General features: G+C 37.9%; 1 protein-coding gene across 2 annotated transcripts; it reads right to left on the reverse strand.

Moving 5' to 3' along the window:
- Positions 1–39: 39 nt before the first annotated feature.
- On the reverse strand, positions 40–24,922 carry FAM69A (family with sequence similarity 69 member A). Of its 2 annotated transcripts, XM_014459603.1 has the most exons (5): positions 24,620–24,757; positions 8,622–8,729; positions 6,615–6,678; positions 2,661–2,837; positions 40–1,329 (listed from the first exon to the last, which is right to left on the reverse strand). In XM_014459603.1, the coding sequence occupies exons 2-5, from the start codon at positions 8,711–8,713 to the stop codon at positions 517–519; spliced, it is 1,146 nt and encodes a 381-aa protein (XP_014315089.1). In that variant the 5' UTR covers positions 8,714–8,729; positions 24,620–24,757; the 3' UTR covers positions 40–516. The 2 variants fall into 2 exon arrangements, with proteins under 2 accessions (XP_014315089.1, XP_023613434.1); XM_023757666.1 differs by lacking the exon at positions 6,615–6,678 and having other exon boundaries at positions 24,620–24,922.

Below are 24,922 nucleotides of genomic sequence, written 5' to 3' on the forward strand. Positions count from 1 at the left end.
GGGTTTAAGTCTATAATACAACAAAGCATACTATTAACATCTATTTATAAATCAGTAATTTTAATTTATCTGCTTTGCAGTCTTCATTTCTGTTAATGTGCAAACTTTACCATGCTAAGACATTAGTAAATTTATGTATAAATTTCAAACAGCAGCTTCAATGCAAACAATGTTTCCAGCAGTGGTATTTTGACTAACAAATCTACAAAATAATCTCACTGTTGATGTCTGGAATGAGGCTTCACAGCATTATTTTAAAGTCAGTCAAATAGTTACACAGTGGATGTACTGGGAAATGTACCAGGACTTCTGAAAACAGGAATTACATTTTGGGGACCTATTGATCCTATACCTCCCGTCATTCAGCAATAGACATGTATTTTAAGATGATGGCTTCTTAGGAACGGGAAATGAGTTTTGTACTGGCAGGGATTTCAATCAGAAGCCATTTTTTTTAGAGTGCTCAAACTTTTCTAAGTGGTAAGTTTCCCACAATGGTCACAATGTTCAAATGAACTAAGAGTCATTTGTGTAGGAAATTTTCTTCCACAGTAATGTTTTCAGGTTATTTAGTATCAAAGAATGTTCCATTTCCATTTGATTTGCTGTGACTTTGAGAGCAATACAAGAATAAAGTTGCTTTTCTAATTCTTCACGAATTTCACTTGGAGCACCACGCAATAGGTAGTCTTTGAGTAACTGACAGGCTTTTGCCAAGTTTGGTTGTATCACTTCTGAAGTACACTTCATTGTACTCTGATCACAGCTAGTTCGACAATCCGTGCCATAGACACAGTCCAAATCAGACTCACAGTGACGATCCTTTATAAGTTCTTTCAGGTTTGTCTCTGGCACAATTTTTCTCATGTCCACCATTTTCAAATCATACTTATCATTATATCCTAGGTTTTTGGCACTAGTATCACACATGAGAAAGTTTCCGTAGGGGCCATGGAAAACATCTTCCACAAACTCGAGAAGTCCTATGGCTATTTTAGCCTTTCTGGGCCATGATGGTGTGAACAACTGATCCATGCTTCTTCTGAACCCAGAGGGAATAAAAAGTTCAATGACCCATGGAAGGCTTATTCCATAAAGAGAGGTATATTCAACACTTTCCATTACATAGAGATCACCACAGAATCCCATTAGTTTGGGGGTATGTTCCTTATCTTGAAGTATCACCATGAGAAGAAATTCATTTAATTGAAGAAGTGCCCATGCTGACTTTGCTTCTCCCAAGGAAACCTGGCCATCTTTGTCTCCATCAGCCACCGTCAAGATGAGATTAACCAGTTCAGAGAGGTTTCCCTGGTCACCCAATTTTGCCTATAAAGATAAGACGTTAGCAAATGGGAAAATACTAACTTCCTTTATGGGGATTATTATCATGCTAAGTAATTTTGCTACTGAATCCCCATAAGGAACTTAAAACATAATCCAAATATTTATGATGCTAAGTGAGAACTATATTTTATGTAAATGCAGTAAAACTTGGCTAAGTCTATTTATTAAGAAATGGCCACACTAAGTCCCATAACCCTCTTACACTCTGCATAAATACAGTTAACGAAGACACTAAGTAATTATTCTTTTATTCATACATTTACTTGCAAAATTGCAGTGTAATGTGCTCATTTTACCTAATAACAAACATGTAAATTGACTGTCCCTCTGCTATGCTCACCAGCCAATCAGAGTATGCAAATTAACCCAACAAAGATGGCAGTTAATTTGCATACGTAGGCATGAAGGGCGGAGTGAAGACTGAAGGCTCCGGCCAGAGCAAAGGCCTGGGTCCCGGGTGCCGGAGGAAAACCAGTGCCGGCAGCCAGGAGAAGGGAAGGCCTATTGCACTAATCTATTTGTGCAACGGGCCTCTAGTATCCAATTATAAGAAGGGTCAACTGAAAATTATTTTTTTGTAGTTATCACATTAATGTAATTATTTTAACTTACATTATTCCAATAATGAAGGTAAAAATGTATTTCCCTGCTTGGGATAAAATAATTTGAAAATGTAAGCTCTCCAGAGAAAAAGATTATAAGAACAATAAAAAAAATATTCTTTGCCCTAGCCGGTTTGGCTCAGTGGATGGAGCGTCGGCCTGCGGACTGAAGAGTCCCAGGTTTGATTCCGGTCAGGGGCATGTGCCTTGGTTGTGGGCACGTCCCCAGATGGGCACATCCCCAGCAGGAGGCAGCTGATCGAAGTTTCTCTCTCATTGATGTTTCTGGCTCTCTATTCCTCTCCCTTCCTCTCTATAAAAAATCAATTAAAAAAATAGATTCTTTCCCAAAGTGTAATTGTTTTCATCTTTTAATACTTCTAATTAATCTCTGTCTGAGGATTTCTTTAAAATTTAAAAAAATAATTTGCAAAGCAGGTTGTACTGATTTTATTTCACCTTTTCAAAATGTATCAGCTACAATGTCAAACTATAGAACTCCCCTCTCATATCTGGACATTTTTAGCTTATAATATTAAAGTAAATATCTTCCACACATTTTTTCTTTTCTTTGAATTATTTCTCTCAAGATAAGAGTCTTGATACAGGTCAAAGAATAACAACATTCTTGTGGTTTAGAATGAGGTGCTGGCAATTCTTTCAGAAGAGTGTAGTGATTCATACTAGCAACATGCGAACAGATATACTTACTTTAAAGAGGCTGTAGACCATTTCTTTGAATTTCTGTACAGTAGTTCCCCTAGTTGGTTTATCAAATAACACTATTTCTTTTCTTGGTTCCAATTCAGTTCCAAAATCAAGATGAAGTGCTTGTTCCATTTGACATTTCACAACCCCTGGTAGATTATCCCAAATCCCTAAATACATCTATGTGAAAAAGAATGGCAAGTTATGCTTTAGGCTAAATAGGAAATTATCACTATATTTTTAGTGTCCTCCTCCTCCTCTAAAAACACACACTTAAAACACTGAGACTGTGACTTTCTTTTTAAATTGCAAATTAGAAATCATACTCTGAATATTTTTCCTCTTAATTTTTTAAATTACAAGAGTAATGTATGCCTAAATATATATTTCCAACCATGATCATCAATTTTATTTTTCCACTTTTTATTGTGGTAAAATTATAAAAACAATATTTGCCATCTTAACCATTTTTAATTTACAATTCAGTGGTACACATTAATGAAGTTGTGCTACCATCACCACCATCCTTTTTAGAACTCTTTTCTTTTTGTAAAATGGAAACTCTATACCATTAAACAATAATTCTTCCTTACCTCTTTCCTCCCAGGCCCTGGCATCACCTTTCTACTTTCTGTCTTTATGATTTTTGACTACTGTCTCATATAAATGGAATCACACAGAATTTGTTTTTTTGTGACTGGCTTATTTCACTTAGCATTATGTGCATATTGTAGCATGTGTCCGGATTTCCTTCCTTTTTAAAGTTGAATAATATTCTATTATTAATATATCATATTTTGTATTTCCATTCATCTGCCAATGAGCATTTGGGTTGCTTCCATGTTTTAGCTATTGTGAATCATGTTGACATGAACATGGATGTGAAATATCTCTAAAATAACCCCTGCTCTCAATCCTTCTAGGTATATACCCAGAAGTGGAACTGCTGGATCACAGGTCAAACTATTTTTATATTTTTGAGGAACTGCCATACTGTTTTAGGCAGTGGCTTGTACCATTTTACATTCCCACCAACAGTGCACAAAGGTTCAAATTTGCTGTTGTTTTTTTTATAGTAGTCATCCTAATTGGTATGAGGCAGTATCTCATTGTGGTTTTAATTTGCATTTCCCTAATGATCAGTGATGCTGTGCATCTTTTCATGTATTTATTGGCCATTTGTATGTCTTTTTTTTTTTTTTGAGAAATATCTATCCAAGTTCTTTGCCCATTTTTTAAGCTAGTTGTTTGGGTTTTTTGTTGTTGCGTTTTAGGAGTTCTCTATAGATTCTGGACATTAATCCCTTATCAGGTATGATTTGTAAATTTTCTCTAATTTTGTGGGTTGCTTTTTTACTCTACTAATATTGTCTTTTGATACACAAAATATAAACATTTTCATGAAGTCCAATTTGTCTATTTTTACTTTTGTTGCCTGTTCCTTTTGGTGTCATGCCCAAGAAATCATTGCCAAATCAAATGTCATAAAGTTTTTACCCTATGTTTTAATCTAAAAGTTTTATAGTTTTAGATCTTACATTTATATCTCTGATCCATTTTTACTTTAATTTTGCATATGATATTAGCTAAGGATCCAACTTCATTCTTTTGCAGGTAGATATTTAGTTTTCCCAGCACCATTTGTTGAAAAGATAGTCCTTTTCCTATTGAATGGTCTTAGTACCCTTGTCAAAAATCATCCTGCTATAAATGTGAGGGCTTTTTCTGAGTTCTCTATTCTATTCCATTGATTTATATGTCAGTCATTATTCCAGTACCACTCTGTTTTGATTACTGTAGCTTTATAGAAAAATTTGAAATAACAAGTATGAGTCCTCCAGCTTTGTACTTCTTTTTCAAGATTGCTTTGTCTATTAAGGGTTCCTTGAGATGCCATATTAATTTTAGGAGGGGGTTTTCTATTTCTGCAAAAATTGTCATTGGGCCCTGGCCAGCGTGATTCAGTGTTAGAGAGATCATGGGTTTGATTCCAGGTCAAGGGCATGTACCTGGGTTGCAGATTTGATCCCTGGCCCTGGTAAGGGTGCCTGTAGGAAGCAACCAATTGACGTGTCTCTCTCACATCAATGTTTCTCTCTTTCTCTCTCCTCCCACTCTCTCTAAAAATCAATGGAAATATATATCCTTGGGTGAGTATTAACAAAAACAAATAAAGTCATTGGGACTTTGATAGGGATTGCATTGACTTTGTAGATCCCTTTGGGTAATATTAACAAGTTAACAATATTTAGTATTCCAACCCATGTACATGGGATGTGTTCCATTTATTTATGTCTTTAATTTATTTCAGAAGTTTTCATTGTACAAGTCTTTCACTTCCTTGGTTAAATTAATTACTAAGTATTCTTTTGGATGCTATTGTAAATAGAATGGTTTTCTTAATTTTCTTTTTGCTTTGGCCATTGTTGCTGTATAGAAATGCAATTGACATTTGTGTGTTGATTTTGTTTCATGCTACTTTGCTGAACTCACTTATTAGTACTAACAATTTTTGTGTGTGGAATCTTTAGTCTGTATGTTGTTTTTTACAACAGATCATATAATCTGTCAAGAGAGATCATTTTACTTCTTCCTTTCCAATTTGGATGCCTTTTATTTATTTTTCTTGTCTAACTGATCTGGCTAGTGGCCAGAAATTCCAGTGTTTTGATTAATAGAAGTGGCAAAAGTGGGGATCCTAATCTTAGAGGAAAAGTTTTCAGTCTTTCACCATTAAGTATGTTAGCTGTAGGCGTTTTTTTTTCATATGGGTTTTACTATTTTAAGGTAGTTGCCTTATAGTCCTAATTTGTTGATTATTCTTATCATGAAAGGGTACTGAATTTTGTCAATACTTGTTCTGCATCAATTGAGATGATCCTTTTCTTTTTCCTTCTTTCTGTTAACATGGTGCATTACATTGATCGATTTTCCTATGTTGAACCATCCTCACATTCCAGGAATAAACCCCCACTTGGTCAGGATGCATGATCCCTTTATTATTTATTTTTATTTTTTTATCCTCACCCGAGGATATATGTTCACTGACTTTTAGAGAGAGAGGGGGGAGAGAGAGAGGAGAGAGGAGAGGAGAGGAGAGGAGAGGAGAGGAGAGGAGAGGAGAGGAGAAGAGAGAGATGAGTTAGAGATGAGACAGAGAAATATCAATCAGTTGCCTCCCATGTTTGTCCAACGGACTGGGAATTGAACCTGCAACCTATGTATGAGTCCTGACCAGATATCGAACTCATAACCTTTTGGTTTATGGGACGATGTTCAAATCAACTGAGCCACCCAGCCAGGACTGTATGATCCTTTTAATTCGCTGCTGAATTTGGTTTTCTAGTATTTCGTTGAGGATTTCACATCAGTGTTTAAAAGGAATATTGGTCTGTAATTTTCTTATAGTGTCTTTGGTATCAGGGTAATGCTAGCCTCACAGAATGAGTTAAAAAGTTTTCCTTCCTCTTCAATTTTTTTTAAGAAAAGTTTGAGATGGATTGGTGATAGTTCTTTAAATGTTTGATAGAATTCACCAGTGAAGCAATGGGTCTTTTTCTTGCTAGGAGACTTTTGGTTACTGATTCAATCTTCTTACTAGGTATATATAGTTCTATTCAGATTTTCTATTTCTTGGTAAGTTTTGTGTTTCTAGCAATTTTCCCAATTCATCTAAGTTATCCAATTTGTTGGTGTGCAATTGTTCACAATAATCATATAATCCTTTTTATGAGTAAAAATGTCCCCACTTCTTTTCTAATTTTAGCAATTTGAGTTTTCCCTCTTTTTTCTTAGACCATCTAGCTAAAAGTTTGTCTATATTTTCAAAGAACCAACTTTTGGTTTCATTGACGTTCTCTATTGTTTTTCTATTTCCTATTTCATTTATCTGTGCTACAATCTGTATTATTTCTTTCCTTTTGCTAGCTTTGAGTTTAGTTTGTTTTCTCCTAGTACCTTAAGTTGTAGATTAGGTTGTTTCTTTGAGATCTCTCTTGTTTCTTCATGTAAGCATTTATAGCTATAAATAAAATTTTTAAAAGTCAAATTACATAACAGGATGAAAGGCAAAGTTTTCCTATGTTCATACCCCAGAATTAGTCACTACTAACTATCCAGCTATTTATCAAACTAACATTATACGTTCTTACTATGTGCTCTGGTCTATGAATTTATTTGATTATTTTAATCCTTATAACAATACTATAAAGTAGATACTATTATTATTCTCAATTTACTGATGAAAAACTGAAGCAGAGAGATGTGAAGGTAACACCACTGTGTGGCCTAGCATGCTGAAGGTGACACAACAGGGCAAAGCCAGCATTTGAGCCCACCCAGGCAGTCTACTCTTGCTTATATATAAAAAACAAATAGGGTTAAAAATTAGTAATAACATTAATCCAAACAAAGCAGACTTTATTACTCCCCTGCTTCAGACCTTCTAATTCAATTTGAATAAAGTTCTAAGTCCTTTCCATTGCCTGTTTGACTTCATATGAACTGGCCTGGCCTTCTTCCCTGATCTGATCTTGTACCACTTACCCTGGGTCCCTATGTCCCAGCTACACTGGTCTTTCTCTTCCTTGAGCCTATCAACTTAATTCCTGCTTCATGCCCTGCTTGTTTGCTGTTGGTTCTGCTTGAAATGAGCTCTCAGAGATCTTCACACAGTTGTCTCCTTCACATGTTCCAAGTCCCAGCTCAGATGTCACCTTAGACAGGCCCTTCCCTCACCACTTGTAGAAGAGATCCCCTTCCATCTCAAGTCATCTCTAACCCATTACCCCATTTTTCTTCACAGCCTTTAGCACTGTCTGAAAATGACCTCATTTCTTCATTTATTGAATCGCTTATTATCTCTTCTCTCACATGAGACATAAGGCACAGGAGGCCAGAAGCTTTATGTGTCGTATTCTCCAAGGTCTCACCCAACGCCTTAAACAGTTCCTATCACACAGTAGATATTCAAATGTTAGACTCTGCTTCAGAAATCCTCTTAAACTTTGTTAGCATTATCAACTTAAAATATATTTTAAATTTCAACAATTATCAGAGTAATGATAGAAATTTATATTGGAACTTTCAAAATAATATACAGAAAAGATGTCCTTAAAAATCATGTAATATTCCCCTGCCCAAGGGTAACCAGTGTTGGTGTTTGTTACAGTTCCTTCCAGCCTAATAGTATTCTACTGCTCTAATTTATATTTCCTTGATGATAAGTGAGGTAGAAAATGTTTTTCATTATGTTTATCAGTTAGTCATAGTTCTTCTTTTGTGACTTAGCGCATCCTGTCCTTTGCCTATGCCTGCGGTTTAATTGTTCATGCAGGTATGAGCTCAAATGTTAGAAAAGTCTCCCTGATCACCTCCTCTAAAGCACATCCCCATCCCCTGCATTCTCCATCAGTTTGCCCTGTGTATGTCCTTACAAAACACTAGAGGCCCGGTGCATGAAATTCATGCACGGGTAGGGTCCCCAGGCCTGGCTGGCCATCAGAGCCGATCGGGGCCTTCCTTTGTTCTGTGTCGACCCCTGGTGGTCAGCGCATGTCATAGTGAGCGGTTGAACTCCCGGTCAGTCGAACTCCAGAAGGGACAATTCGCACATTAGCCTTTTATTAGATAGGATACCACATCCTGTAATTATCTATTTATCTATCCACTGTTTATACTCCCCACCCCTCTGGGATTATGTAAGATCCATAAAGGAAGTAATCCTACCTATCTTAACCACCGTTGTAGTCCTAGTAACCAAAACAGTGCCTGGAATATATTGGGAATAGGGGATTAACAAACATCTGTGGGATGAGTGAATCAAAGCACAGAAAATCGGAATATATAAAATGTCCTAAAAATAAACTGTCCTAAAGCTCTGGTTCAATCATTCTTTTAATAACTCTTTAGTTTAAGGCAAAATTAGAGTGTGCCACCTGTAATGTTTATTCACAATGTCCATACCTGATTGTTGGGCTTGGTAGATAAGCATTTTCCAAAGTAAAGAGTTTCTGTAACACAAAGGCTGTTACATGCGGGCCCATCAATAACTCCATTCTTGTACTTGTCGCACTAGACACAGGAAATAAAAAAGTAGTTAATAGGAAAATGTTCACAAGCAGAAACATAATAAATACAACATAAAGGGATATCTATATTCTTTAAGAGAAGGCTCCTCAATAAAAATAACTCGGTATTGGATTTAAATCCATATTCTGTTCCTTATTAGCTCTATGATGCTGAGAGACCTTGTTGCGACGAGGGTGTGCATAGAATTTTGAAACTATTTTTCCCACTTAACATGGTCTGAGGTGGTATGGTACCTACTCTCTCCAAGAATAGGGGCACTCTATTTTTCAAAATAGCTCTCTGGTTTTAAAATAAATTTAAAATAAAGTTTAAATTACCAAAATGTTTTAAAATAACAAAATAAAGTTACCTCTGTCATCCCTGACATCATCCAAAAATAAGAAATAAACTTGGGGTGGTGAACATACAATACAGTGTATAGATGATGTGTTCTAGAATTGAGCACCTGAAACCTGTAGAATTCTGTTAACTGGTGTCACCCCAATCAATTCAGTAAAAAGGGGAAAAAGGAATAAAATTTTAAAAAGAAATGCAAACTCTATCTTTGATAAAATAAGGTACCAATGTAACCCTAAGACATAATAATGAGAATGGCCTGCCAAATTCAGTGAAAATTACACCAGAGTCCACAAGCATGCTGAGATTAAATACCTGCTCTGACCTCAATTCTCAGACAAAGCTGGCAAAACACTGCACAGGAGGTACATCTGAGGAGAAGAACCATCTCCCTGGCTGCACTGAAGGCTTAAGGGACACAGCTGTGGGAACTTCCAAGGACTCTATTTGGCATCATGAAGTACAGGGCAAGGCAGTGCTGAATGATAAAACCCTTTAAGATGTTGTCTATGTGGGAGGTAGTCTGTTAATGAAACAGGGGTTGGAAAACACTATATCATGAGCAGCTTGTAATTGCCAGGGAGATATACAGGCTTAACCAATCTGTGTGAGTGTCTTTCTGTCTCACCTTTGTTCTTTTGTGCGTGTGTGCATGCGTGCGCGCACACACACGCACACACACAACTCTGGGCACAGCAGCTTCACTATAGGCTCAGTTCACTGCCCCAGTTGCTTCCTATAAATATTCAGTAGTGAGTAACAATAAAAAAAACAACAACAAATATGAGGTTTGTATAGCAAACATACAAGGAAAAGGAGTAAAGAATAGGAAAAGCAAGTGTCAGATAAAGAAAATTTCCAGAAAAATGTCATGAAGCAGAACAAACATTGCTGTGAATTCAAAGGATTTAATGAAAAGGTTTAAAATAAGACCTCAACAGATAGTAAGTGCTCAGTAATAGCAATAGTTATTTTACATAGCCCAACTTTTTTCAAGTAAAAGGCATCAAATGCTTTTAAACACATAAGGATCAGAAAATATAACATCCAATAGCATCTCTTGAACCATTAGAGAATGAATTTCAGGCAACCAAGAGATGAATGGAGAAACTAAACATGAAAGCCAGTTGAAATGTTGGACTGGGATTAAAATAACTCTGGGAATCTATTTCTTGATAATTGTTTATACAATATCTGATAGTTAATAGATGCTCACTATGTGTCAGGCACTGCTCTAGTGCTATACTTTTATTATCATGACAACAACCCTATTATATCCATTGAACCTGTTTTATATCTATGGTAAAAATAAGGAAACAGAAATATCTGTTAAGTAACTTGCTCAAGGTCACACAGCTCATTCTCTTTAGCACTACTGTATATGGTTCAGAATATTAATATTATAAACTACTAGAGGCCCGGTGCATGAAATTCGTGCACGGGTGGGGTCCCTAGGCCTGGCTGGTGATCAGGGCCGATTGGGGCCAGGCTGATCAGGGCCAGGCCGGAGAGGAGGCAATGGTCTCTGGGCCGGGCACTAAAGGAACGGATGCCAGACGCCGATGCTGCCATCGTCAGCGCCCCACCACTGTGTGGTTCCCCGCCTCCCCTCCTCCTCCTTCCATCACTGCCGTGCCACCACTGCAGCAGGTGGACAGCAGGCTGATCAGGGCCTGCCGGCCGGGGAGAAGAAGAGATGGACAGGGCATGGGAGGTTGGCTGCTGGCTCTGAGGAGGGAACCGGCCCTCGGCCCCCCTGGGAAAGGGGCCACATCCGCCACCTTACCCCCTTTCCTGCCCCGCCCCGCCCGGGTCCCCATTCCAGCCCAGGACCCAAAGGCCCCAGCGGGGTCAGGAGAGGAGGCAATGGTCACCAGGCTGGGTGCAGAAGGTACGGATGCCGGATGCTGCCATTGCTATCATCAGCGCTCTGCCACCGCCCTCCCCCTCCTCCTTCCCCCCTCCTCCTTCCCTTGCTGCCCTGGCGGGCAGGCAGTGGGTCAATCAGGGCCTGCCAGCTGGGGGGAGGGATGGGGCACAGAAGGCTGGCTGCCGAACCCAAGGAGGGAGCCGGCCCTCGGCCCCCCTGGGAAAGGGGCCTCGTTTGCCGCCACCCACTCCAGGTTCCCCATCCCAGCCCGGGGCCTGCCAGCGGGGGGAGGGACAGCAGGAGGTTGGCCAGCTGGGGGAGGTTGACTGTAAAAGCACACTTCCCATCAGGGGGCAGCTCCTGCATTGAGCGTCTACTCCCTGGTGGTCAGTGCACGTCTTAGTGACCGGTCGTTCCAGTCACTTAGGCTTTTATACATATAGATGCTGGTAAAAGTAATAAAACTGACAAAACTCAAGGAGGAGACATGTAAGAAGATGGCATGTGGCAAAAGAATGTTGATTTCCTTATCTTTACTATTCACAGTCAAAAGATAACATTTATATCTAATAAGTCAAATTATAGAGACAGAAATATATTTAAAAATCTAGCCCTAACCAGTTTGGCTCAATGGATAGAGCGTCGGCCTGCGGAACCAAGGGTCCCAGGTTCGATTCCGGTCAAGGGCATGTACCTTGGTTGCGGGCACATCCCTAGTGGGGGGTGTGCAGGAGGCAGCTGAACGATGTTTCTAACTCTCTATTCCTCTCCTTTCATCTCTATAAAAAAATCAATAAAATATATTAAAATATATATATATATATATATATTTAAAAATATAGAGATAATCCCTAGCAGAACTACTACTAACAATACATTGATTAAAATTTGGTGGAATAAAGAAGATGGGATGAAACAAAGCATAAAAATTGTATTATTGCTTCTAATAGGAATATAGCCCTTTTTAAATTTTCTATTGGTTAATTCATTATTTCTGCTTTCTTTACATTTTTTTCTAATTTAATGAATTTTTAATTAATCTCTTTTGGTTTTTTGCCATTTATTAATGTAATTAAGACTTTATATCCTTCTCTAAATAGTTCAATTTTTCTTTAGCTTTATCTTTAGTTTCTGATATATTTTATTTTATTTTTATTGATCTTAGAGAGAGAGGAAAGGAGAGAAACATTGATTTGTTGTTCCATTTATTGATACGTTCATTAGTTGATTCTTGTATGTGCTCTGACCAGGGATCGGACACAGAACCTTGGCACATTGGGACGATGCTCTAACCAACTGAACTACCCAGCCCAGGCTCTGATGTATTTTAAAATATATATTATTGATGTTACTTCCTAGATACTTAAATTTTCAATTTGCACTTTCTCTTTGGCTCAAGAATTAAAAGGATATTTAAAAGTTTTCCAGATAGATTTTTGTTCAAGTTTTATTGTATTGTGATTGGAAAGTGTTGTTTCTGCTATTTCCACTAAGTGGGATATATTAAGGTTTGGGTCTGACACTTCCCACAGTTTGATCTGAGGATAGAAGAGCCCTGATGGAGATGGAGAGCGCTGCCCGTGGCAGAGTTAAGTGCCAACACCTAGGCACGGCTGCCCTTCAGCTACCATTAGCAGACGTTCCTAGGTGAGCCCTTAGCCATGCTTGCTTTCTCCGTCAGACCTGGTTGTAACCAAGAATATTAGCTTTGATCTTCATAGGAGGAGCAGAGCAACAGTTCTTAGGCTCAAGTTTGAGAGGCCGGGATCACACAGAGATGCTCAATATTTTCTTCCCCAGGTCAACTTGTAGGGATTTGTAGGAAATGCAGAGCCATCTGTTTGGTATCTTTGCTTGGTACCAGATGGCCATCAATTTCATTGGCATGTTTATTTATTGAGGCAAAGGTGGTGGAGTTCGGAGGCCTTATTCATAAGCTGGGATGAAACCTCTGAAAAGTATAGTTTAGGTTTTCCAAGGAATTAAGATTGGATAAACCACATCCTCTGACCACAAAGAAATGAGAAATCAAAATAAACACAGACATGTGTGGAAACTAAAAAGCACATTCCTAACTAATTTGTGGACTAACGGGGACATCACAATGGAAATGCAAAATATCTAGAACTGAACAACAACAAAGGTATACAAATAAAAATCCGTGGGAAGCAGCTACCCCGTTCTTAGAGGGAAACTGTCAGCTTTAAACACAATGATGAACAAGCGAGAGACAATATAAGTAGTTAGCACTCAACTAAAGAGGCTTAAAAAAACCCCATTTTTATTATAACAATAACAGAGTAAGCCCTCCAAAGAAGTAAAAAAAACCCACAGAAATTAATGGAAAAAAAGACCAACAATATAAAAAGCTAGTTCTTTGAAAACTTTAACAAAAGAGATGAACCTTTTTTAAAAAAAAATATATATATTTTATTGATTTTTTACAGAGAGGAAGGGAGAGGGATAGAGAGTTAGAAACATCAATGAGAGAGAAACATTGATCAGCTGCCTCCTGTACACTCCCCACTGGGGATGTGCCCGCAACCAAGGTACTTGACCGGAATCAAACCTGGGACCCTTGAGTGCGCAGGTCAATGCTCTATCCGCTGAGCCAAACCGGTTAGGGCAAGAGATGAACCTTTAGCAAGACTGATCATAAGAAAAAGAGGAGGTGCCCTGGCCTGTGTGGCTCAAGATGGTTAGAGCATTGCCCCAACACCAAAAGGTCATAAGTTTTATCCCTGGTTAGGGTGTGTGTGGAAGGCAACCGATGGATTTTTCTCACACATGATGTTTCTCTCTCTCTCTCTCTCTCTCTCTCTTTCCCTTCCTTCTTCTAAGATCAATAAAAATAATAAAATAAAAGAAAAAGAGGAGGCACAAATAAACATGACTAGAAAAGAAAGGGAAATGACAGTGAATAATATAAACAACTCTATGGCAATAAGCAACTGAAATAAGCAATTTTTCTAGAAAAACATAAATAATAAAATGATGCAAAAAGAAATAGAAAATCTGAATAAGACTAATAAACATTAAAAAAAAATTGAATCAGTAACGAAAAATATCAGGTCAAGGTACAGGAGGACCTCAGGGTGCGGTAAGTGAAAACTAGGTAACAACATAAATGTCATCAAGTGAGTGGCCAAATAAATGGTGGTATATTCATATAATAAGATACTATAAAATACAGTAATTAAAATGAGAGAATTTGGCCTATACATATCAAATAGAAAAATGCTGAAAACAATTTCAAATGGAAAACAATTTCAAATGGAATATGTGCAGTTTAGTATCATTTATTAAAGTTTAGTAACATCCAGAGCAATATTACACATTATTTATATGCCCCTATACACACAGTGAATGATGAAAATGTGATGGCAAGGACTCACACCGAATTCACGATGGTGGTTCCTCTGAGGAGGAGGAAAGAGACTATCAGGGACGATCAAGAGAGCTTCAACTGGACTGTAGTGATTTTTTTTTTCTTTTTAAAAGTGAAGCAAATATGGTGAAAGGTTAAGATTTGCTAGTAGATGGTAGGTACATGGGTATTTGTCATATTGTTTTCTATGGGTCATCACTGTTCTAAGAGCTTTTCATGTACATCTCTTTAATCTTTACAACCTCCCTAGGAAGGAGGAATTATCTCCATTTTACTGATAAAGAAACTGAGGCAAGAGCGATTAAGAAGAGGTTAAGAAACTTGCAGGGCAGGTTAGTGGTGGTGCTGAAATCTGACTAATGCAGCTAGTCTGCCTCCAGGGCCTGAGCTTTTAACCACAGAGGTAAAAGAATGGCAGGGTCAGATGCCCGGCCCAGGGCTCCTACTGAGGGGATCAGGTCACAGTCACCCCCTCTGCACAAGCACCAAGTGGGGCCAGGACCTCCCACCTTTGTTTCCTGAGGACGTCACACACATGTCTGACATATAATCAAATGCATATAAAAAGCACTTGTGGAATGGATGAGTGAATGAAGTGGGTACTGGGTCTTTACCCAGCAGTGGGGCATTTTAAAAAATAGATATATTTTTATTGATTTCAGAGAGGAAGGGAGAGGGAGAGAAACATCAATGATGAGAGAATCATCGATCAGCTGCCTCCTGCATGCCCCCTACTGGGGATCAAGCCTGCAACCCAGGCATGTGCCCTTGACCGGAATTGAACCCGGGACCCCTCAGTCCACAGGCTGATGCTCTATCCACTGAGCCAAACCAGCCAGGGCACAGCATTGGGGCATTTTACTACGAACAACTTCTGGGATAGAACTAACAGCTATCCCCTTCGGCTGTTCTGATCTGTGGCCCTGGAGTCGGGAGGAACACTTCATCCATAACTCTGCCCAGGTCCAGATTTAACTGTGACCCTATTACCCATTTTCCAGTGAATAATCTTAAGGCTGTGTATCTCCTTCCTGAGCCTAAATTCTTCCTCCCTTCCTTCCTTATATTCCCAAATCTATCATCATTTATGTTCATGTTATCTTCCCTGGTAGGAAGTAAAAGGACTTGAAGACACTGTCATATATATCTTTGAACTTCCCCTCTTGGCACAGAGTTTGGTATTTAAGTGTCTGATAAATTTTTATTAAATAACCATCATACAGAACATGGTAATTTGATTTTAAGACCTCATTGAGGATAAAATTAATACTTTTCCATAGAATTTAAAGCAAACCAAACTGAAAAGGACAAACCAATCCCTTATCAGTAAACTGTTAAGCAGTGAAGATAAGTCTGGCATTCAGCTACAAGAATCACATTCTTGTTTGGAGCAAAGGCTTCGAGCCAACCCTACATGGAAGAGGCAGTCACAAAGAACAGGCTCATCAACTTGTGGCTTCCATCCCGAACCAAAAGCAAATTTCCCTCATGCTTGTATAAAAAGAATGGTTAGCCACACACTGTTTTGTTTCATTTTTCAGACGGGGTCATATACAATTATAATCACTGTCAGCAGTCTGATCTTCTAGCTAAATAGATACAGATATTATAAATAATGTTCAAGTTTACAATAGAAAACTCAGCAGAAAACATCAAAGGTTTGTCCTTTTCTAAGATTTTTTTATTACTACAATTTTACTATATACCCTCGTTTGCTTGCACATACTTTATAGTACCAGTAGATGGCGCCCTTTGGCTAAATTTTACAAATCTCATCTAAGTTGAAGGAATTTCATGAACATGGAAATTGTACCAAAGGGGCAATAACAATGAACAGATAGATGCACAGTACTAGGTTTTAAATAATTTCCTGATATTCATGTTCTAATAATGTATTTGAGGCAATCTTATCAATTTGTCATTACTTAGAAAAAAACAGCAGAGGTAGGTTCTCAATAATGCCTGAAAATTTTCCAAGTCTCTAATCAGCATCTTCTCCCATGTCCTACATCAACTATTTAAAATCTTCACCATTCTCTGCACTCTCACTGTATCTTCAACTTTTCACCCACCCTCTCCTGGCTTCTTCCCCCCCCTGCCATTAATAGTGCTCATTACACTCTCCCTTTCCTCTCTCTCTAAACATACAAACCCCCTCTCCTCTCTTTCCTTTCATTCTGTTATAATGTCTCTAATTTACTTTAAAATTCTTCAGTATACAATGTGGTGGTGGTGGTGGTGGTGGTACGTGTGCATAGTCTAGATGCCACTAATATCCTAATCAAGAATGCAGGAATGTACAGGTGCTCAGCTAGAGTTCTAAAGAGGTAATAAGGAAACCTATGCTCCATATCTTGGTCAGGATTGATCCATTTCTGCCCTGGCCTGTGTGGCTCAGTTAGTTGGGAGCGTCATCCTGTACACTGAAAGGTTGGCAGACTCAATTCCCAGTTCAGGCGTGTAAGAGAGTCTCTCTCTCTTTCTCCCTCTCCCTCCTTCTCTCAAAAAATCAATAAAAACATAAAAAAGATTGATCCATTTCTAAGATTTGTTAATTAGCAAATTATTGGTGAAATTTGTGACCTGTTAAACATCACGGTGAATGTTAAAAATGACTATTGGTGCAATTAAAGGTACTTAAGATATGTGAATTGGCTAAAATCTGAGATAGTCCCTACCCTTTCACAAGAAGTTATAACCTTCACCTTTAGGGAAGTACCCAGAGCTAATCGTTTTGCCTCAGAGGCTCTCAGCCTTTAGGAGTGGCAGGTCTCCTGGAGGTCTGGCTAAAACACAGTTGCTGAACACGTCTGAGAGTTTCTCTCTCCTTAGGTTTCAGGTGGGGCTGAAAATTTGCATTTGCAGATGATACCGCTGCTATTGGTCAAAAAGAGACATTGAGAATTACTGGTTCGGAATTTCTAGTTCCCTGATGCTCATTATAAGGGTAATAAGCTTGCCTCTGGATCTCATTGCTTCTGCCTTGAGCAAATCTTTCATGCCAATGGACAAAGATCTAAAATGACAGAACTTCAATGAGTTCACAGACTGATTATATGAAATGCTGTGTGACTGCTTGTAAGTAAATATGTGCTGAACCAATACCTAAATATGTAGCAGAAATCATTTTCATTATAACCTAGAATTTGGTTATATGGGCGTATTGATACTCACCTTTGGCAAACATTTTCAGTGGCTGCTATCATCTTTCAAAATAGAATCTAAGGCACATGCATGACCAATCTGGATTCGGTTAATTTAAAACAATGTCCCAACCAAAAGGTAGAAGCAACCCAAGGGTCCATCAATGGATGAATGGACAAACAAAATGTGGCATACACATATAATGGAATATTGAACAGCCTTAAAAAGGAAATTCTGACATATGCTACAAGATGCACTATGGAAAACAGTATGGACATTCCTCAAGAAATTAGAAAACAGAACTACCGTATGATCCAGCAATTCCATTTGTGGGTATTTATAAAATATATATATAAAAACACAAACTCCAAAAGATATATGCACCCCTACCTTCATTGTAGCATTATTTAAAATAGCCAAGTTCCTGGTGTTTTTTGAAAAACATATTTTTATTGGTTTCAGAGAGCAAAGAAGAGGGAGAGAGAGAAACATCAATGATGAGAGAGAATAATCTATTGGCTGTTTCCTGCATGCCCCATACTGGGGATCAAGCCACAACCCCGGCATGTGCCCTGACCAGGAATCAAACTGTGACCTGCTTCATAGGTTGACGCTCAACCACTGAGCAACACCGGCTGGGCCTGGTTTTGTTTTTGTTTATTTTGGGCTAAATCTAGCAACACTATTTCCAGTCTCAATCATGTGCTTCTTGTTTATTTTTCCATATCCTCTACTACTCTGTAAGCATCTTCAGGGCGGGGACATGTCTTATTCAGTACCTCCAGGCTCTAGCACAGGGCTAGTAAGCACAGAACTAAAACGACATGGTGTTTTATTACTGGCTTGTTTCTTCTAAACTGGCTTTCACCCTTAGTTTCTTTATTGCTGCTCAGGAATGATGTGAATGATTCCAACGATACCACTTGTTTCAGGATCCCGGTGAACATCATGTGACATAAGAGTGCAGCATAACCCATGAAGGCCACCAGAAGTGTCATTATAATTTAACCAGTAAGATTACTCTTAGAATAAAGCTTATTTTTGTTGAGATTTAAAATAAACTTATTCAGTAAACATTTTTCTATAAATTCACAAAGAAAAGATTGGCAATCTAACTCAAGTTGGCACACAGGAAGACTATACTTTTCTTCAAAGGAAAAAATTAAGCTTGTACGTACTTTATTTATTTTTAATTTAGTTTTATTGATTTCAGAGAGGAAAGGAGAGGGAGAGTGAGATAGAAACATCAATGAGAGAGAATCATTGATCGGCTGCCTCTTGCACACTCCCCACTGTGAATTGAGCCCACAACCTGGGCATGTGCCCTTGACTGAAATCGAACCTGGGACCCTTCAGTCCTCAGGCCAACTCTCAATCCACTGAGCCAAATTGGCTAGGGCAGCTTGTACATACTTTAAAATCAGTATGTTCCAAGTAGATTGGTTCCATATATTTTAAAAATACAGGGTAATGGAACAAAATGAACCTTTGGAGTCAAATAATAATGATTAATCCTAAGCAGAAGCAAAGCTAAATTAAATAATTAGGTAAGTTCTGCTATCTAACTGGAAACATGGCTCCAGATATATTAAATTTAGTATATGTTAAGTTAGTTGTTTAAAGTAACAAACCATCATCTCTAGAAATTAAATCTTAAAAGAGACTGTAATAAAATTTAGAGGCTTTTTCATCTTTTAATGCTTCAATTTTAAAGCACATGTTAATATAATAGCCAGGAAGGTTAACCGAATGGCACAGTGATTCCTCACTAGTATCCAAGTAGAACCTCTCTCTGGATCACAGAGGAACGTGCCAGAAATATCAACATTAAATAATTTCCTGAGAAAGGTATAGAAGGAAAAAGCTCTCTTCTTCCCTCATCTATCTATCTATCTTTCTTTCTTTCTTCCTTCTTTCTTTCTTTCTTTCTTTCTTTCTTTCTTTCTTTCTTTCTTTCTTTTTCTTTCTTTCTTTCTTTCTTTCTTTCTTTCTTCCTTTTTAAAATATATATATTATTGATTTTTTACAGAGAGGAAGGGAGAGGGATAGAGAGCTAGAAACATCGATCAGCTGCCTCCTGCACACTCCCCACTGGGTATGTGCTCGCAACCAAGGTACATGCCCTTGACCGGAATCGAACCTGGGACCCTTGAGTCCGCAGGCCGACGCTCTATCCATTGAGCCAAACCGGTCAGGGCCCTTCCTTCCTTCCTTCCTCCCTCCCTCCCTCCTTCCTTCCCTCCCTCCCTCCCTCCCTCCCTCCCTCCCTCCCTCCCTCCCTTCCTTCCTTCCTTCCTTCCTTCCTTCCTTCCTTTTTGGTTAATACTCATTTGAGGATATTTTTTCCATTGCTTTTTTTTTATTTATATTTTACTTGTTTATATTGGATTTTTATTTTATATAAATTTAAAAAAAATATTTTATTGATTTTACAGAGAGGAAGGGAGAGGGATAGAGAGTTAGAAACATCGATGGGAGAGAAACATCGATCAGCTGCCTCCTGCACACCTCCCACTGGGGATGTGCCCGCAATCAAGGTACATGCCCTTGACCGGAATCGAACCTGGGACCTTCCAGTCTGCAGGCCGATGCTCTATCCACTGTGCCAAACCGGTTAGGGCTATATAAATTTTTTATAACAAAATCTTTCAAATTTTTTTCAAGGCAATGAATATAACAATGAAATCAAAACCCACCAAATATTGGGATCCCCCAAAAGAGTAAACCAATATCTCTCAAGAAAGTTTAGGAAAAAAGAAAGCTAAATAAAATATTGAAATGGAATCCAGAGCACATCAGAAGAAATACATCCTTTCTCCAAGTGTAGAGTTTTTTTAGTATCGCATTGATGTTTCTCTCTCTGTCTTTCCCTCTCTCCTCCACTCTCTCTAAAAATATCAATGGAAAAATATCCTCGGATGAGAATTAAAAAAAATATATACCATAAGTCGAACCATCATAAATTGGGGACCATCTGTATTGTGAAATAATCACCACAATAAGTCTAGTTAGCATTCATCGTTGTAATTTTTTTTTTCTTTTGGTAACTTTTAAATCTACTCTCTTGGCAACTTTCAAATATACAATACAGTATTATTAACCTTTTAATACATGAACTCATTTTATCCTCACAACCATTTGATGAGACACGTCGTATTAATCCTCATTTTGCAGAAGCTAAATAACTTGCCCAAGTTTATACAGCTAAGGAATGGCAAAGGCAGAACTCAAACCCAAAGCTCTTTTATTCCAATGCTTATGCTTTTAACCACTACAATTAGATACAACCCCTCACACACATATGGAGAGAGAAGAAAAAAGACAGAGACAGGTATACAGAGAAGAAGAAAGCCATGTAAGCTGAGACAGATTGTGATTTTTAATCCTCTGGAGACTTTAATTTCATTTTACTGATGAATCTCAGAGAGAAGGGTGGGCGTGGGGGGAGGGCAGGAAGAGATTAAGCATAACCCATGGACAACGATAATAGTGAGGTGAAGGCTTGGGGGGGGCGTCAATGGGGAGGAAAAGGGGGACATCTGTAATACTTTCAAAAATAAAGATAAATTTAAAAAATAGTAATTAATAAGAAATAGATGGAGAGCAAAATTCCAGCATAATTTAATGCTTATTTTACTAAAACTTGAAAATGATGAAAAAAATTTCTGAGCCTAAAGTGTATCTTTTCATTAAGGCTGGCTTAAAAAAAGTTGTAGTTTCTCTGCATTTAAGAATTATGTTCTTAAAACCTATCAAAACTAGTAGTACTAAGATAAATAATACTAAGACGGGACTAATACTGCATAGGAATTGTTTGATTAGAACTAAGAAGGAAGCAGAAAAACTATTTTTAAGGTATATATTAAAGGTTTTTTTTTCAGAGAGGAAGGGAGAGAGATAGAGAGTTAGAAACATCGATGAGAGAGAAACATCCATCAGCCGCCTCCTGCACACCTCCTACTGGGAATGTGCCCGCAACCAAGGTACATGCCCTTGACCGGAAACCATATTTAATTAGAATGAGAAAAAAATCATAATAAATTAATGTCTTAAAAAGCTGATGTCTATAACACACATCCTAAAATATATATTAAAGGTTCTAAGAGCTAATAAGATAGTACTTGATCAAGGTATGGGAGAGGATAAGATTCGAAAGAGATGAACCTAGATCTTTGTGAAACCATTTTCTGTGAGCTTTCTTCTAGCACAGTAGATCAAAATTTGTTTTTTTAACACCGAGCATTAAAAAACGCAATGAAAGGATTTGCTTTTTGTAGGATTGATGCAAGTTTGGGCTCTACAAAAGGGGAATTCCAACACATTTTTTTGTTTTTTGAAACACAGTCTTATGGAAGATAAAAATCTAGTTCAGTCCTTACCAAGGGTGGGAACTTGGTACACCATGCTTTGGGTGGTGACTCTGAAGGCTGAACCCCAGGGGATAAAGGTGAGCTAGGAGAACTTTAGAGAGCCGTGGCCAGTGTGGCTCGGTTGGTTGAGCATCCTCCCATGCACCAAAAGGTCACAGGTTCAATTCCCATCAGGTGAAGGTGCACACCCTGGTTGTGGGCTTTATCCCTAGTCAAGGTGAGTGCAGGAGGCAACCAATCAATGTTTCCCTCCCTCTCTCTCTCCCTCCTTTCCTTCCTTCCTCTCTCCAAAATCAATAAAAATATATTTTAAAAAAAGAAAAGAAACTCAGAGAGATGAGCTCATAGCCTCTTTTTCCCTTGAGGACTTTGCCAATACTGCATGAGCGGAGGTCAGAGCTGCTGCTGGGGATAAGAAGAAGCCAGTGAGCATTTTAAAAATAGGAAACTAAGGGAGCCTCAAGCATACAGCCAGTTATCCTGTTGGGATATTTGCCAAATCCTGAGGCTTTACAGAATGGGAGGCTAAAAAATCTCATTGGAAAGCCTTTGAAAAGCAGAGCAGACATTTTGGCAGTCTCACAAGATACAGACTCGAGTTATGAACCTGCCAGAGGGAGAAACCCCAATGAATTCCCAGGCTCTCAGTTAAAATCCTTAGAGGGCTATGCTCTGGGAATAGGGATGAGCCAAAAATAGCTTGAGCAGAGGGTTACACTAGAGGTGCAACCAAGCCTCCAGTCCGAACAGTCCATGATAGGGTTAAGATGATCAGCTACTAGAGGGAAAGGAACTTTTATCTGGAGGCATTATGTAAAAAATTACAGGGCATGCTAAAAGACAAAATGATAGGACCAAAAACAAGAGGTAAGCATGGACAATAGAAACAGGTCCACAGATGATCCAGGCCCTGGAGTCATCCAAAAAGGATTTTAAAATAACTATGTTCACGTCCAAGAAAAAAGGTAGAGAAAATAAATAAAACAACAGAGAATTGAAATGTATTTAAGAGAATTAGGAAGACAATATGGCAGTTCCTCAAAAAGTTAAATATAGAACTACCGTATGATTCAGCAATTCCACTTCTAGGTATATACCCAAAAGAATTAAAAATAGGGATTCAAAAGCTATTTGCACACCATTATTTACAATAGCCTAAAGTTGGAAACCACTCTACAGTTGACCCTTGAACAACACAAATTTAAACTATACAGGTCCACTTATATGTGGTTTCTAAAAAGCTTACACTTAAAAAAATTCCCCTCTGCTGTTATACTTCTTTTTTTTTTTTAAACACTTTATTTATTTATTTATTTTAATATATTTTTATTGATTTTTTACAGAGAGGAAGGGAGAGAGACAAAGAATTAAAAATAGGGATTCAAAAGCTATTTGCACACCATTATTTACAATAGCCTAAAGTTGGAAACCACTCTACAGTTGACCCTTGAACAACACAAATTTAAACTATACAGGTCCACTTATATGTGGTTTTTAAAAAGCTTACACTTAAAAAAATTCCCCTCTGCTGTTATACTTCTTATATTAGTAATTCCTCCCTTGCCTAGTTAAGAAGCTGTAATACTCCTGAGGAAAAACTTTTTAAAAATCCTGGCTGGATTTAAGAATACCTAGAGCTAAATTGATTTTTATTTTCTTAGAATTTTGGGAAGCTCAGATCTCCCTGTCTTATGTTCCTATAACACTTGCTATTGTAATATTCATCTTACCCTACTGTAGTTCCTCATTTTCTTCCCTGCTATAGGTTTGTAAGGTCAGGATGTCTTGTCCCCTGCTACATGCACACACCTAGCACCACTGGCTTGGGTTAGGTTAACCACTCAATAATTATAGAATCTTTAATAAGTTATAATAATTGGAATCCAAACAAGCATTACTACCAAAAATATAGTTATCAGATTAAATGTTTTAACATTATTTACATCAGAATATATTAGCAGAAAACAAGGAGTTAAATTTACTTAGCCTCAAACATTTAAAATATAAGTGCCATGGAAGCAATGATTACTACTAGAAATCTTAGACCGACAGAGCAATCTTCCAGAGGTATAGCCAAATGTTAGAAAAGAAATTAAATAATAAATGAATGTTTATGCTTTTTAGATAAATTTCTGGTATTCGAGAATAACTACATTTATTCAAAAAATGTGTTCTGGAAAGGTTATATAACACTTTCAAACTGTAAACAAAAAAGCTATCTGATTAGAATAAATCCAACTTCAAGTATATCTACAATATATATATATATATATATATATACATACACACACATATCTTTTAAATATATTTTTATTGATTTCAGAAAGGAAGGGAGAGGGAGATAGAAACATCAATGATGAGAGAGAATCATTGATCAGCTGCCTCCTGGGGATCGAGCCCGCAACCCGGGTGTGTGTCCTTGACCGGCATAGAACCCGGGACCCTTCAGTCTGCAGGCTGACGCTCTACCCACTGAGCCAAACCAGCTAGGGCAAACTTCAAGTATATTTGAAAATTAAAAATCCCTCTTTGTAATGATGATGCTCTCACACTAGTCTGTATTATATATTTAGACTTCTGAATATTAGATTTTCCTAAGTGGGGAATAGTCCTACTAACTTAGTCATATCAAAATGCTAAGAAGTTCAGCACAACTCTAAGGTCAAATTAACTTTTACTTTTTGAAAATATTATATATCTAAGTAGTAAATATAATGTTATTAATCTAGGTTTTTCCATATACCAGGAAATAAAAAATACTTACTATTATTTTCTTACAGTCCTTTCCTCTGCATAGTTCTGTATAGGTGGAGTACTGCACATATATAATCCAGCTTCCAACAAAAACTGCCAACCAGGAAAAGAAAAGGTATTTCATCCGCACATATGAGAAACGAGCCTGTGAATAAAAGAGCACATAACAATTATTCATTCAGCACCGAGTCAGCACTCACTGTCTAGAACATGATTTCCCCCCCTTTCTTGAAAGAACTCAATATATATTCTAGGCTTTCATATGGCAATTCTCCTAGAACAAAGTGTACTTTCACTGAGTCCAAATAGTACT

This window comes from Myotis lucifugus, unplaced genomic scaffold (genome assembly GCF_000147115.1).
Source record: "Myotis lucifugus unplaced genomic scaffold, Myoluc2.0 scaffold_110, whole genome shotgun sequence".
Classification (NCBI taxonomy): Eukaryota; Metazoa; Chordata; class Mammalia; order Chiroptera; family Vespertilionidae; genus Myotis; species Myotis lucifugus.

Excerpts from the sequence above, each read along its gene's own strand:
- FAM69A (XM_023757666.1), bottom strand. The coding sequence starts at position 24,787 with ATGAATAATTGTTATGTGCTCTTTTATTCACAGGCTCGTTTCTCATAT. Across the intron at positions 8,730-24,619 it reads AGGACTGTAAGAAAATAATA|TGCGACAAGTACAAGAATGG; the intron begins GTAAGTATTTTT and ends TCCTGTGTCTAG. Across the intron at positions 1,330-2,660 it reads TGGTCTACAGCCTCTTTAAA|GCAAAATTGGGTGACCAGGG; the intron begins GTAAGTATATCT and ends TTATCTTTATAG.